Consider the following 16,091-nt stretch of genomic DNA (forward strand, 5'->3'; position numbering starts at 1 on the left):
TGAAAATCAACATTTCGGTGCAGCAATTGGCACCGAATTATTTAGTCAAAGGGGGGCACCAAAAAGGTGCAACAACTGTTGAATTTGGACAATGGTAGAATCACAATTTAGTCATTGCACTTTAGGGTATTTTCAAAGATTAGTTCTTAAGCTTCAACTATAAATACCCTAACCCATTTAGCTTCAAAAGCATCCCCAAATCATTCTAGCTCTCTCTCAAGTGTTTTTGTAAACACCTGTAAATTTTCTCCCTTTAGTAAAAGATCTGCAACAGTCCGGAGACGTAGGCATAATTGGCTGAACTCCGTTATCAATTTCGGATATTATTTTTCTGCTTTTATTTCACATTCTCACTAATCTGGTTATAGGGAAATTACTAGGTTAATTCCCAACACTTTAACCGCTAATTTTACCAATTCTAACCGTGGTAATGGCTTGTTCTTTATTCCTTTCTTTGTAGCTTATGATTCCTAAATGTTTTTGTTCTTCGTTACTAATTCGTGACTTGAAAATTTAGGGGAGTTTGCATCAATGATATGATACCATTTTACCTTGGAAAGCTGTTTAGACAAAGTGGAGCATCTGATATGTTTGTTCCAAGGTTTGTTTATTTCTATGCAGACATGGTAGTGCGTATTAAGATATTTGGGGATATTCAATTCATTTGTACTAGTCCAAATATCATAATTACTATTGGCAGCAGATGCACACACTAATGTTTTAGATATTCATTATCCGATTTCGTTCATTTTTGCTGATAATTAGTTTTACAAACTCATTTTACTTTTAGAAATAATAGATTTAGATATCTAAATTCGAGTCCATTGTCTGTTATACTTTAATTCTTTATGTAAATAAATATTTAGTGAATTTGTATATCTGACCAAGAACCCATTGAGTGTCTTAGTGGTAAAGGAAAGTGTTGTTCTTCCTAGAGGTTCAGGTACGAGCAGTTGCGTCTACAGGTGTGTGTTGTCAATAGGTTAAGAAAATATCTAAATAGATATTACCTTATAATCATCTCATACTATTAAGAAATAAGTATATATGACCAATGATGTTACTTATTTTGGATATAATATTCAAATTTAATATGAATAATAAACAAATTCGACTTTCAAAACAATAATTTACAAAAAATGAATATATCCAATACGTTTCATTCTTAATATTTATGCATAAATGGATCGATTTATAGCTTGTTCATGATTTGGTTGATTCCATTATGATAATCCTTCAGTTCTTTTCTTAATGTTTATGATGAGTCCAGTTAGGGATAGGTGAAGAGAAGGTTTTGCAAATAAGGCGTGCTGTTTAAAAGTATGGCAATCTCATAGGCTTCAGTGATTTACAACGACCTGAGTTTTTTTTTCATGACCAACTGGAAAATGTTATTTGATACATGTATTCATGTTGAATGTATACGCATATCCAACATTTACACTCGAGTCTAATCAATATAAACACACACATATTTATATATATTAATTTAATATAGCTTATAGCTTCTGTTGAATGTGTACGCATATCCAACATTTACACTCGAGTCTAATCAATACTTATTTTTACTTCAATCCTAAAAAATAAAATTCTATTTTTATATTAATTTAATATTTACATCTGTTTATAATTAAATATAAATAAAAAATAGTTTTTACCTCTAATGCAGGGAATATCTCCTGAGTTCTTCTTTGCTGGAGTGTGCTGTGGTGGCTTGGTCACTCTTCCCATTCAGGTTAGTCATTTTGTATTGGCAATATTACATAAAACTATGTTTCCTGTGTATATAGTCGTCGTACGTATATTTATGCTGCTCTGATTCTTCATTTCATTTTAGCACCCCACCATTAAAAATTTAACACATTTTATACTTAAACTATCATTTATAGTCCGTTTTAATATCTAAACTTCAAAAAAAAAATTCAAAATCATATCTAAAGTTTAGTTTTATTACCTAAACTATCAGTCGTCATACATATCTATGAACTAGAATTATCAGTAGAAACATACAATCCAAGGTAACCTACAGATACTGCAAATTTGAATAGCCTATACCAATCTAATTTGAGACAGCTTATGCCAGTGTTTTCTCTGTATACAGTAAAACTATGGGTGCAATGGACCGCACCGTATATTTCAATATGTTACTCCAACCATCAATACAAGATATGATTCGGGTTTCTCAACCTTGCTCGGGTTTTATCGGTTCGGCTTACAATCCGGTTTTTTATTCTTTGTTAATAGAGGATAGAAGCTGCATACTACTAATGTCCGACGGTGTTGTTCCAACATTTTGTTTTTCAAATTTCCATGACAAAAAATGTACATATAATATTTGAATTTAAGTATAAATGTAAGATATATATCTATATAATTTTTTAATATAATGTTTAAACTTTTCATAACCTCTCAAAGTTCAAGTATGAATGAATTATGTACTTAAAAATATTTAAATCTAAAATTTGAAAGATGTCTTTGGGTATTTTTTGGAACTTGGCACATTATTGAAGATGTTTTCAATAATCATCACATGGCCGATTATTGATCCATTGACAAAATAATACACATTTTTCTGATGAAAGTACAAGGTAGGTCCCTCTATTATAGGGACCATACAAAATTTGGTGAATGTGGTAGCTAGAACGTCGTGTAAATTTTTTATACTATAATTTTAGATCGGTTCAACAAATTGCCGATATGTCCGAGTGGTTGAGGAGACAGACTTAATATTAGTTGGGCTATGCCCGTGCAGTTTTGATCCCTGCTGTCCACGCTTTGTTTTTATTTGCAGATATTAGTGATGCACGAGTAAATATTAACTAAGTTTTTATTTTATATCAGGTCAGATTTACACTCTTATTTTCAGGTCAAGGTTAGATCAAATGAACCAAAGATTCATCTCTATATACACTATTTCCTAAAGCTTTAAGAGAAAACAAAAAAAGCAGCCATGGATCGAATTATCATGTAAACATGCAATTGCAAACAAGAAAAATATGAAGTTAACCAACACAAACTTAAGCCATACTTTAATCCCTATGTTAAATCATGCTTCCCGCACAGTAAATCGATTGAAGTACACCCAATTCCAAAGAGCTGAATGATAACATAAATTTCATCCTAATTGCATCTTAATGAGGGATAATCAAATTATTCGGACTCAATCTAATCTTATAAAACATATTTTTTTTTAAAAAAAAAAAATTGAATTTGGATCAAGTGGAATCAATTTTGTGAAAAATTATTATAATTCTCCTTTACATACTCAGGATTAATTATTATAAAATAATTAGTGTAGATTATAAAATTTAATATACATTTTATAATAATTATATAAATGTGATGATCATTTTATAACTTTTAAAAGTTGTTGATTAAAAATATTATTTTAATATAGTTCAGATACTATATATGTAGATTACCCAATCTAAAAATACACAGATAATTAAAAAAAAAAAAAAAAAAAAACTTCTCATCTAAGCGAAAAAGACATAGGAAGGTCTCCTTGCTTTATCTTCTTTTTCATTTTTGTTTCCCTCTCCAAATCAAAAACGCCCGATCTTTCCTCTCTTTTTCCTTAGATTCCATCGCATAGGGGGAAGGATTGTTCTTCGATGGGGCAACAATCGTTGATCTACGCCTTTGTTGCTCGTGGCACGGCGGTGTTAGCCGACTACACGGAGTTCACCGGCAACTTCACCGGTATAGCTTCTCAGTGTCTTCAGAAACTTCCTGCTTCAAACAACAAGTTCACTTACAACTGCGATGGCCATACCTTCAACTATCTTGTCGATAACGGCTTCAGTAATCTCCTCTCTCTCCCCCCCTCTCTCATTTTTTTAATCTTTTTTTTAATTTTCCAGTTTAGTTTATCGATTTCTCTGTGATCTGCCTTTTCTCGCTGTTTCTTTGGTCCAAAGAAGCAGTTTGTTTCTATGTTTGTTTTTATTGATAGAATCAGTTGGATTCTTTCTATTTTAGGAAAATAGATGATTTAACTTGTAGTGTTTGGAACTTTAGTAATTTGAGTTTATCTAAAATATTGACTGCTTGTCGATTGTAATGAATTAAATCGGCGTTGAAATATTGTGACGGTTACTTCTTTCTTAGCCACATTTTGAAGCAAATAGCAGTTGGTCTCATTTCGATACAAGAGCAAATTCTAGCATTTTTGGATAACTGAAAACTAAAAGCTTCACTTTTTGCGTGCATCTGGTGGTAACAGAGCATGATTCAAAAGTTTTGGCTCTTTTTTTTTTCTTCCATTTCAATCAAGTGTATGGATGGCTGATTGTGTGCTTCCCAAGTTTTAGTTTGAAGGTATTGTCTTCTTATACTTTATATGTGTGTGTGCGTGGATGGGAGAATTTTTAAGTTGTTATGTAGCTTGATTACTTCTGTACTTTAGCAAATATTAACGTCCTACAACACGATATGGACATGCCAATAGGTGAATTTATGAAAAAAATATAACATGTAAAGGTGAGTATTTGGTTGAGTAAAAAAAAATTGAGTTAGTCGAGTTGAAGTCTTACTGTATAACTCAATCTTTATTTGAAACTTTTTCGAGTTGAGTCGAGTTTATGAAATTTGAGTCGTCGAATTAAGTTGTTTGAGTTTCTGTTAAGATTAAATTATAAATATTTATAATGTTATTGTAATAATTGATTCCAATTTAAACGGTTTTCTATAACCATATATGATATACATATATATTTCTATATAATTTTTTCAATAACGAATCACTTAAAAATTTTGAGTTATTCAAGTCCTATTTTATAACCCAACTTTATTTGAAATATTTCAAGTCGAGTTTAGTTTATGAAGTTACGAATCGAGTTGAAAAATTATATTTTTTCAAATTGAGTTTTATTCATCCCCTAGGAACATGGGTACGACACAAGAAGACAATATGAAATATTTTTATATAATAATATAAAATTGATTCTTTTTAATTAAAGATGAGCATGAGAATAGTATTCCAATTATTATTTTCATTATTTATTTATTTATTTTAAAACTTGAATCTTCAAAAATCCCACTGGAATCAAATTGCTTATATTTGGTTCCATATTTGAAAGAAAAATGCAAAAAAAAAAATGTGTTCTAGTGTGTCACTTCCCGGATGTTCCATGATATGTTTTGACCATGTCCGATTTACTTTTACTTTTTTAATGTGTCATTATGTGTCCTATACGTAATTTTCTGTGTCAAACAATTATGTGATACTTGGACACTCGTCTAACAGAAGTGTCGGTTCCTCATTGCTTGTAGAAGAAGAATGGGAGGTTTGGTCCCTTAACTTTTTTAATCATACATTGAAAGACTGAAAGCCTAGGTATTCATTTCAATGGGTACTTTTGGTTCTTACATGATGTTTTCCAGTCATTTCACAACTTGTTTGTTCTGTTGCATCCTTTATCATAAATATAAGGTTACTTCTATACTTGTTTGAATTAACCTCCTACATCTATGCAGTCTATTGTGTGGTTGCTACTGAATCCGTTGGCCGACAGGTTCCTATGGCATTTCTCGAGAGAATTAAAGAGGACTTTACCAAGAGATATGGTGGAGGAAAAGCTGCAGCTGCTCCTGCCAACAGCTTGAGCAAGGAGTTTGGGTATTCTCTTTTCCTTGAACTTAAAGAGTTGTGTTATTCATTATTGACTTGAGTTGGAGTGTCAGATTAGTATGTGTCTGTTATTAGTATGTTCGATTCTTTTCCTTGGAGGATCCTTTGTCTTCTTGGAGGGTTATATTCTTGTACCCAGGGTTGGACCTAGGCGAGATGGTTGCCCCCTAAAATTCTAAAATTAACATATATTTTAAATTTTTTCTATGTATTTTCTATTGAAAATCTGTTTTCGCCCCCTAAAATTTTATAAGTTCAAGTTCGTCCCCCCTAGAATTTTATAAGTTCTAGTTCACCCCCTTAATATAAAATCCCGCGTCCGTCCCTACTTGTACCCATGTCCGTATATACGTTGGACACAGGTATTGCTAGAAAATGTCTTTTCTGTTATCAAGTGCGTTGATAGCTATGTTTTTATTATATCGTTAATGCTCTAGGCCAAAATTGAAAGAGCATATGCAGTATTGCATTGAGCATCCTGAGGAGATCAGTAAGATTGCCAAGGTGAAAGCTCAAGTTTCAGAAGTCAAAGGAGTTATGATGGAAAATATCGAGAAGGTAATTTTTGACTTACTGTCATCTTTCATAGTTGTCTTGTGTGCATGATAAGATGGACTATTGCCTGAGGGTTCTTAGTGTGAAGAGTCCGTCTTTACAAATAAACGGACATTGATAATAAAATGTTTGGTGATCCTTTTTTGTGTTTTCCTCTTTAACGATTCTTTTGCAGGTTCTGGACCGTGGTGAGAAAATTGAGCTTCTGGTGGATAAAACAGAAAATCTCCGTTCCCAGGTCAGCAAATGGATATCATACTGTTCTACTTTAAACAATATTTGCGATGTTCTCAAAAACTGCACTTTTTTTTATTAGTCTAGGGTTATAAGGTAGCATGTGTTCAAAATCTTTTTTAGCAATTGACAACACACCGTACAGATGCATACAGCTGCTCGAACCCAATACCTCTAGGGAGAATAATAGTCCTTTTACCACTGAGGTCGCTTGATGGGTTCCTAAAACTGCACTTTGGATAGACCATAAATGAGGCATTATTTGGGTTTCTTAGGTGACTCACTGTTTAAACTGTCTAACCGCTTACAAATCAGCATATATTTTAAAATTTGGTTTAGAATAGCCACATCATTAGTTAACTCATTTGTTTTCTGAATCTTCACTGGGAATTAGATCATATGTAGGTTTGTTGGTTGGACTTGCCTGCAAGTTTAAAATACTTGTATGTTCAATTTTTTGAAAGTATATATAAGGGTCCATGAAGGGTTATATCCCACACTTATATCCGGAATTGTGTTGGGCATAGATAATTTAAGAAAAATGAAAAGGGTTTGTTATCTGACTACTTGGTATTATAGGGGTCCTTGAAAGGTTATATCCCACACTTATATCTGGAATTGTGTTGGGCATAGATGATTTAAGAAAAATGAAAAGTCGAAACAACATAATAGGTAGGGCAATAATTTGGGTTTGTTATCTGACTAGTTGGTATTATAGGGATCCTTGAAAAGTTATATCCCACACTTATATCCGGAATTGTGTTGGGCATAAACGAGTCAAGAAAAATGAAAAGTCGAAACAACATAATATGTAGGGCAATAATTTAGTTTTGTTATCTGAGTAATTGATAAAACATGAAAACAAAATTGTTAACGTTAGCATCATGAGGCAACTCCAAGACAAGAAAGTTAAGTTAAATGCAGGATCCTTGAACATATGTGGTTGAATTGTACATTTCTTTCATTTTAAAAGAGTTTATCAATACTAGTTCCCAAATATTCAAGAGCTAGCTGAATAATTCAATTCGAGAACCCGGAAATTTCTCACATGATTCTCCTAAATGTGCTTCAAAATTATATGTTAGGGATAATAAGGGTATTTGATTTTTTTTTGGGCGTTGTAGGCACAAGATTTCCGGCAGCAGGGAACTCAGATGAGGAGAAAGATGTGGTTACAGAACATGAAGATAAAGCTGATTGTTCTCGGAATCCTGATTGCTTTGATTCTCATCATCGTACTGTCCGTTTGCCATGGCTTCAAATGTTGATTTAATTGCTCATCCACTCGACATTCCACTGTCGTCTCATAGCTCGGAATTGTTGCAGTAACAAGTAATGTATGATGCTCCTTCTAGCTAAAGATTTTTTGAACTACATTTGCTTTATATTATAGCCTATATCAGAAGACTGTGTGCATGTATAATATAAATTTGTATTTTAGTATTCTTTTGAGCAGTATGTTGATGTGTTGATATATATATGTATCTATTGGAAAATTTCGAAAAGAATACGAATGAAGCATTTTCAAGTTATTCTATGACTGAGCCATGTTATGCATCCTTTGGTGCTCATAAATTTTCATATAATTCTTGAATAGGTAGGTGTTCGTACACAAGTTAGAGCACGAGCTGAAACTCATTTTATTGTTTAGAATATCGTTGTATTTATCTCAACCAGATCAAATAGTATTCGAGTTAGAGAATAGATTGTCATTAGAGTTCCAAAGTTAAGTTGGCCAAAGCAAGTGTTTTAGCCACCCCTTGAGTGACCACTGCCCTTCCTTCCGCAGCCACGGCTATAGTCGCTGCCCCTTCTGTAACCACCACCTGTAGGAATAGAAGAGCCAAATAAGTATTGTTAAAGTGTTAGCGAATTTGAAATTCATTTGTTGTATGATATTCACGCTTGTTTCGTGTGAATTCAGCTTGATTATTGTTAAACTATGTTATGAGGACTTGAGAACGAGCTCTTGTAATGGATCTCCGTAATATCCGATCCAATCAATCGATTAGTGGGCAGAATACCTGTGGTTATAATAAAAAAAATATTCCCATGGTTTCATTCCCTGAGAAAAATCTAAATTTGATATTCAGATTTAGTTTCTTCTAAGTTTATATATATATACCAACATGTCAATAGTTTGAACTAATATAACATATAAATATTCTCAATAAATCCCAAATGTTAGATCATTGGAAAGAAGTCAAGAACCTAAAAATAGCGCAGTTATTAGCTAAAAGTTTCATTAAGTAATCTCACTTACAGACCGATACAACCTGTTGAGTATGGAATGATAGTTATTCTTAGAGGGTTTAGACTCGAGCACAATATATGTAGGGGGTTTGAACGTTTATTGTCAACCGATTATCAGTATTTCGAATAAATACTACTTTTAATTTGAATCTATCCCATTACGATTTTGACTATGAAAAGGTAACGATCCAAATTATCCCAATCGAACTCAAAATTAACTAATTCAACTTGATCCAGTTTAAAATTTAAAATGACTTGAATAAATGAATTGAAATGATGGATACTCCAATAAAATATAAATTTAAAAATATAATTGAATTTATAACTCATAAAAATCAAATAAAAAACTTCACATAATACATGAAGTAATGAAAAAAAAAATTAAGGGTACATTCATTTATTACTTCGTTTCTGTTTTGAAGAAAAAAATAATTTGAGGATCAAAACAAAAATAAAATAATAAATGAGACTAAATAGATAATTTATTTCTCATATTATCGAGCAGATATAGGTGTCGAGATGTTTCTCTGTCCGACGACGAAGAGTGCAAATAGTACACCCCAAACGGTGTAACTAGTCTCGAAAAAGTAAGTGTTTATCCTCCTTGAATCAGATGAAACACCAAGTTGTAGAGTCGCCACCAATCTTTTAATTTGGTGAGACTGGTCCCCAAAATATCATATTATTCTCATAAAATTCCTAAGAATAATATTAAAATAATACAACTCGGGTGTTCTTACCAGAAAAATGAGTTCGGGAGTCGGTTACGTATGGGGAAGGATTAGCACTACATAATGCCTAAAATTGGTACTGGAATTTATTAATTAAATATCTTTGCAGTAAATGATAAACTTGTATTTAAAGCTTAATATAAATAAAAAGTCTATTATTAATCCTATTATAAAATTATATTATAATCATATTAATTTAATAAATTATGTATGATAATAATCCTAATGTATAAATGCTAATTAAGTACATAATGTAATAATTATTAATAATTAATACATAAAATATTAATATTAATTAATCTTAATTTGAAATACTCCTAGAATTATATACTAATTATGTAATTTACCCTTAATTTACTAATACGGGATTAAAATAAAATTTATTAATATTTAAGGGACTAAATAGATATTTAACCTAAATATACATGTATGTGTGACAATGATCAAAATGAAAATTAATAAAACTTGAAGATTAAATTAAATTATACGAAAACATGCTTTCAGTGACTAAATTGAATGTTTACAAAATTACATGGACCTTGGGTACAATTTGCCCATACCCGTATTTACGCACAAGTCTCTCCCCAAAACGACGCTATTCGAGGAGGGATATAAATAGGCCTTTATTAAGCCTAATGAGGCCTTAAACCTCATTTTCCTCTCTTATTCTCTCTCTAACTAAGAGATATCTCTCGGTTCTCTCTAGCTTCCTCGCCTGAGGGAGATCAGCCGCCAGCTGGTGATCGTGCACCGCCGGCCACCACCCACGGTGGCCGAAAAACATATAATACCCCTAAAAAATTCCTTTTTTCCCCCTAAAGCCTAAACCAAACTTCGTTTACCCTAAACAACCTTCAATCAAAATAGATCTAAGGTTTATACCTTCGATGGTTCATCTTATCCGGCGGTGCGTGGTAAGGCTTCGCTTCTTTCACTCTTTTATTTTCTAATTTTTTTGTGTACTGGATGTTTGTTGTGTTTACCTTGGCTTGCTTGTTGTTCATTTGCAGGTTCACCCTATTTATAGGGGGTTTCGATGCTCCCTCTGGATCAGTTAAAAGACTGTATCCCGGTGAGTCACCGGAGCTATGGTGGTGACTCACCCTAGGGGTGGTGAGCTGTGCGGTGGAGAATGCACCTAGATCTTGCTTCGATCTAAGACGATATGATATCATTGTGGCATGCACCGGTTGGATAGTTCGACGACGGAGGCATCATCACTTCTATTGCGGCGCCGGAATAGCCCTAGGGTTTTACTGGTTGCACTGGTGACCGTAGATTTGCTTCCTGATCCAACGGTGGAAACAAGCTGGCGGCTGGAGAGACATGCGTGAAACCCTAATCACCATTGGATCTGATACTGGGCCTGTTGGACTGTTTGGGTTGAATCTGGTTATGCGTCGGGCTTGTTGGGCTTCTTGGATCGAATCTAGTTATAACATGGGTCCAGGGCTATGCTTGTAATTGGGCATTCGTGTTGTAATTATTTTTATTTGGGGCATGTAAAATTATAACTAATAATAATAATAATATAATTATAATATAATAATATTTATTATAATATTTATAACGTAAATATAAAATAAACGTCACTCGGACGAAAACTAATGTCGACAGCTGTCCCTCTTTGCTTATTTTTGTGTTAACAAGAATAAAGCAAAGATAAAAAGACAATAAGTTTTCTTCGAGTGGCCTTTTATTTGATAAAAATTTGTTCCATTACTCTTCCGTGGAGATCGAACTTTTGATATGATCTTGCTTTACTACTCTTTTTGTGAAGGCTGAAATGACTTGAAAAGAATATGTTTCTCTACTCTTCCGTGAAGATCAAATTCAAGATTGATTTGCTTCCACTAATCTTCCGTGGAGACCAAATCTGCAATATTGAAGAAACTTGTACCACTAATCTTCCGTGGATACTAGACTCATGCGTTCTTTGAATATCCCTCTTTTTAGGGATTTAAACTTTCGGCTCTCTTTTCAAAAAAAAACATGCAGGTGTAATATTGTTCGCTATCATGCATTTATGAATGTTATGATCCTATTTATGCCTAAAATGTGTACAATGACAAAATATCAGGGTATTTTCTTTTTCTTCGAACAAGGACACCTTTTAATTATCTCTTCTTAACTCAGTCTCATCATAGGTGCATAATCATTTCATCTCAACCGACCATTTTGATCCTTTTTGTCAAATCTAAACTTGTCTTTGTTCTTCTTAAATTCCACCAATACAAATGACAACCATTCAATTGATAACAAATATTTCAGATCGTCATCAAGTATCTGAAATCTCCTATACTTCAATATTTCATGTATCATGTCATCATATGTTAAAATCATTGTTAGCCTCAGAATATCAGTATTCTTCAAAGACTTTTTGTACAATAATATACCGTGATTTTATATACTTCAAATTAAACTACATATTTTAAATTTTCAAATCAAGATGCTTTGCAAAAAGAAAATATTTTTTATTTAAACAAAGAATTTACATGGCAAACTTTTATTTTGTAAAAGACAAAGTAGGCATCTTCAAACATCAATAGCATAAATACTTTTGAACTGACACACTGTAAAGTGATTTAAGTGTAGCTTCTGTCAAAAGGACCTCGAAATCATGATGAAGGTATGGAGTTTCTCAAATCCTTCTTCCCTTCATGCAAAATATTTTTTAACTGCATCTGAATTTACTGGGTAAGGCAATTCAGGTCCATCCATTTCAGTAAGGACTAAAGCTCCTCCAGAAAAACCTGTTTTACAACATAAGGTCCTTCTCAATTTGGCATCCACTTTCCTCGGTGATCCTTTTGAAAAGGTAAAATCCTTATGAGCACAAGATCTCCTTCGTAAAATTCTCGGAGGCGAACTTTCTTATCATGTGCTCGTATCATCCTCTTTTGGTACATGTGACCATGACAAATTGCTTTCATTCTTTTTTCTTCGATCAAATTTAACTGGTCATATCTGGCTTGTGCCCAGTCTACTTCATCTAGATTTACTTCTGATAGAACCTATAATGAGGGAATTTCTACCTCAATTGGTAAGACTGCTTCAATCCCATAGGTTAATGAAAAAGGAGTTGCCCCAGTTGAAGTTCGTACCGAAGTTCGATAGGATAACAGAGTAAATGGTAGTTTCTCGTGCCAATCCTTATAAGTTTCAGTTATCTTCTCTATAAGCCTCTTGATACTCTTATTAGCTGCCTCAACCGCTCCATTCATCTTTGGGCGATAGGTGGTGGAATTATGATGCTTTATCTGGAATTGTTCACAGACTAATTTCATCATTTTGTTGTTCAGATTCAAATCATTATCAATAATAATTCTCTCTGGCATACCATATTGACAAATGATCTCTTTTTTCAAGATTTTACAGACTGTGGACTGAGTAATGTTCGCATAAGAAGCTGCTTCTACCCATTTGGTAAAATAATCTATTGCTACCAAAATGAAGCGATGACCATTTGAAGCTTTGGGAAAAATTTGTCCAATAACATCTATGTCCCACATAGAGAATGTCTAATGAGTTGTCATTACTTGCAATGGATGAGGAGGAGTATGCTTCCTGTCTCTATATATTTGACACTTGTGACACTTTCGGGCATAATTAATGCAGTCCGTTTCCATAGTTGACCAATAGTATCCAAATCTCATAATTTGTCTAACTATTGTATGTCCATTAGCATGAGTACGACATACTCCCTCGTGTACTTCTTCAAGAATTGATTTAGCTTCTTTGGTATCCATACATCTCAATAGGACTTGATCCAGGCTTCTTTTGTACAAGACTTCCCCATCGAGTATATATCCTGATGACATTCTTCGGATAATTCTCTTATCATTTTCAGTTGCTTGTTCAGGATAACTTTGATATATGATAAATTGCAAGATATCATAGTACCAAGATTTCTCTTCTTCTTTTTCAATGTTAAGACAATGAGCTGGATATTCATAAGCCTGCATTTCAATAGACATCATACTTGAATGTTCATTTACCTTAAGCGCGACCTCCTAAGTTGCCAAGGCATCTTCCATTTGATTTTCTTCTCCGAGGATGTAATCAAAAGCCGCTTCCTCAAATTCTTTGATGAGTTCTAGAACCAATTTATAATATTTTACTAGCTTGAAATATTTTGTCTCCCATTCTCCTTTGATTTGGTAAATTGCTAGAGCTGAATCTCCATAAACCCTAAACATTTTTATTTTAAGTTCAATGGCAGCTCTAAGTCCCAAAATACATGCCTCATACTCAGCCGTATTATTTGTGCAATCAAAATTAAGCCGATTGGTAAACGTATAATGCTCCCTATCTGGTGAAACTAGCATTGCCCCAATTTCGTGTCGCAATGCATTTGAAGCACAACCAAAAGTCAACTTCCAATATTCATTAGTGGATGTGATTGATTCTATTTCCAGTAAATCTTCATCAGGAAAATCAAAATTTATTGGCTCATATTCTTGAGAAGTTCTACTCGCAATAAATTCAGCTATTGCACTCCCTTTTACTGCTTTTCGACTGACATATTGGGTGTCGAATTCTGACAACAAAATTTGCCAACGAGCTAATCTTCCAGATAATGCGAGTACATCCATCAGACATTTCAAAGGATCAAATATGGATATGAGCCATGTAGTATGATATAACATGTATTGCCTAAGCCTTCAAGTGGTCCATACCAGAGAACAACATAATTTCTCAATTAAAGAATATTTGGTTTCACATTCAGTGAACTTCTTACTGAGATAATAAATAGCTCTTTCTTTTTTCTCAGTTTGATCATGATGTCCTAATAAACATCCCATTGAATTTTCCCTAACCGACAAATAAAGAATTAAAGGTTTATCTGGGATATGTGGCACCAATATTGGAGTACTTGATAGATATTTCCTAACTGTCTCAAAGGCTTCTTTACATTCTTCATTCCATGTCCTAGAATCATTTTTCCTAAGGAGGCGAAAAATAAGATCACATTTCTCAGTTAGCTGCGAAATAAATCGAGCTATATAATTAAACCTTTCTAAAAATCCTCAAACCTCCTTTTATGTTTGTGGGTATGGCAAATCTTGAATATCTTTGACTTTATTTGGGTCTATTTCAATTCCTTTTTGACTTACAACAAATCCCAAAAGTTTACCAGAGGTCACCCCAAATGTACACTTACTTGGGTTGAGCTTCAACTGACATTCCCTTTATCTCTGGAAAAGCTTCCTCAAATTCTCAACATGTTGTTCTTCGGACTTGTCTTTGACAATCATATCATCGACGTAAACTTCTATTTCTTTATACATCATGTCGTGAAATAATGTTACCATAGCCCTTTGATAAGTCGCACCTGCATTCTTAAGTCCAAACAACATCACTTTGTAACAAAACGTTCCTCATAAGGTGACAAACATTGTTTTCTCCATATCATCAGGGTACATTCTAATTTGATTATAGCCAGAGAAACCATCCATAAATGAGAATAAAGAATTCTTAGCAGTATTGTCAACCAATATGTCTATGTGTGGCAAAGGAAAATTATCATTTGGACTGACCCTATTAAGATCTTGATAATCAACACATATACGAACTTTACCATTCTTATTTGTTACAAGACAATATTCGCTACCCATTCAGGTTACTTGGTTACTTTAAGAAATCCAACATCGAATTGTTTTTTTACTTCTTCCTTAATTTTGAGTAGAATTTCGGGTTTCATTCTTATCAACTTTTGTTGCAGAGGTTTACTGTAACACCCCCAACCCGAATCCGACCCGGATACGAGTATGATGTGTCACATTGACTTTTCAAATTTTGACTCTTGACAAAATTCAAAGAATTTTTAAACATTTCATTAAAGTAAAAGCGGTTTAGTTACATAAACTGACCACAATAACCAAAATCAATCAGAGCATATTTAATTCAACCAATTAGTACATGCCAACTATACTCAAAATAACCAAAAACATTTAAATCCTCTATTTTCTGATCTGAAATTTTGTAAGGGAGGTGCTGACCTGTCTTATTATTCTTCTCTTCTCTTCTTGCTTCTGTACCCTACGTGTGAAATAATCACACGCTAAGTCGAAGACTTAGTGAGGCATAAAAACTTATAATGCACTTTATAACATATATCAATACATGCATGTTCTTTTCTATCATGTTATACCAAATTGCATGCTTTCCTCGTATCATATAAAATCATATCAGATTAATTACAGTAAATACATACATACACATAACTCATCATTAACAGTTTATCATGTAATAACATACTTTTATGCTTAACCTTTTCAATCAAACACTATACACACACAACATCATATCATTTCTATAACATTTATCATATCACTAACATATATTTGTTTATATCTCTTGATTAGCCCATGTACATATGTGAGAACTATAGATATGTGAGTTTATGGAGGTTGTGCACTAATGATGTCACCACAACTCATATAAATGCACCGAAGTGCCACATAGAATTGCACCGTAGTGCCGCGTAGAATTGCACCGTAGTGCCATATAATAATGTCCATAAGGACCACATATCATTCCTTAAGAATCATATACATATACTAGGGATCAAGTATGTATCTCACCAGACTTCACACATGTTCCAAAGAATACATATATGTCCCGAAGGACCACATATCATTCCTTAAGAATCATATACATATACTAGGGATCAAGTATGTGTC

General features: G+C 33.2%; 1 protein-coding gene and 1 long non-coding RNA gene across 3 annotated transcripts; both read left to right on the forward strand.

The window, feature by feature from the left end:
- The first annotated feature begins 400 nt into the window (after positions 1-400).
- LOC120129763 lies at positions 401-1,315 on the forward strand. Its single transcript, XR_005516784.1, has 2 exons — positions 401-601; positions 1,271-1,315. It is a non-coding gene; the product is annotated as an uncharacterized LOC120129763 (long non-coding RNA).
- Positions 1,316-3,512: 2,197 nt separating this feature from the next.
- LOC120129546 (vesicle-associated membrane protein 721-like) lies at positions 3,513-7,919 on the forward strand. Of its 2 annotated transcripts, none has more exons than XM_039147012.1 (5): positions 3,513-3,804; positions 5,479-5,620; positions 6,070-6,190; positions 6,363-6,425; positions 7,546-7,919. In XM_039147012.1, exons 1-5 carry the CDS (start codon positions 3,615-3,617, stop codon positions 7,687-7,689), a joined length of 660 nt encoding a protein of 219 aa, XP_039002943.1. In that variant the 5' UTR covers positions 3,513-3,614; the 3' UTR covers positions 7,690-7,919. The 2 variants fall into 2 exon arrangements, with proteins under 2 accessions (XP_039002943.1, XP_039002944.1); XM_039147013.1 differs by lacking the exon at positions 7,546-7,919 and adding an exon at positions 6,641-6,662 and having other exon boundaries at positions 6,363-6,475.
- The last annotated feature ends 8,172 nt before the right edge of the window (positions 7,920-16,091 follow it).

This window comes from Hibiscus syriacus, unplaced genomic scaffold (assembly GCF_006381635.1).
Source record: "Hibiscus syriacus cultivar Baekdansim isolate YM2019G1 unplaced genomic scaffold, ASM638163v2 tig00110503_pilon, whole genome shotgun sequence".
In the NCBI taxonomy this organism is placed as follows: domain Eukaryota; kingdom Viridiplantae; phylum Streptophyta; class Magnoliopsida; order Malvales; family Malvaceae; genus Hibiscus; species Hibiscus syriacus.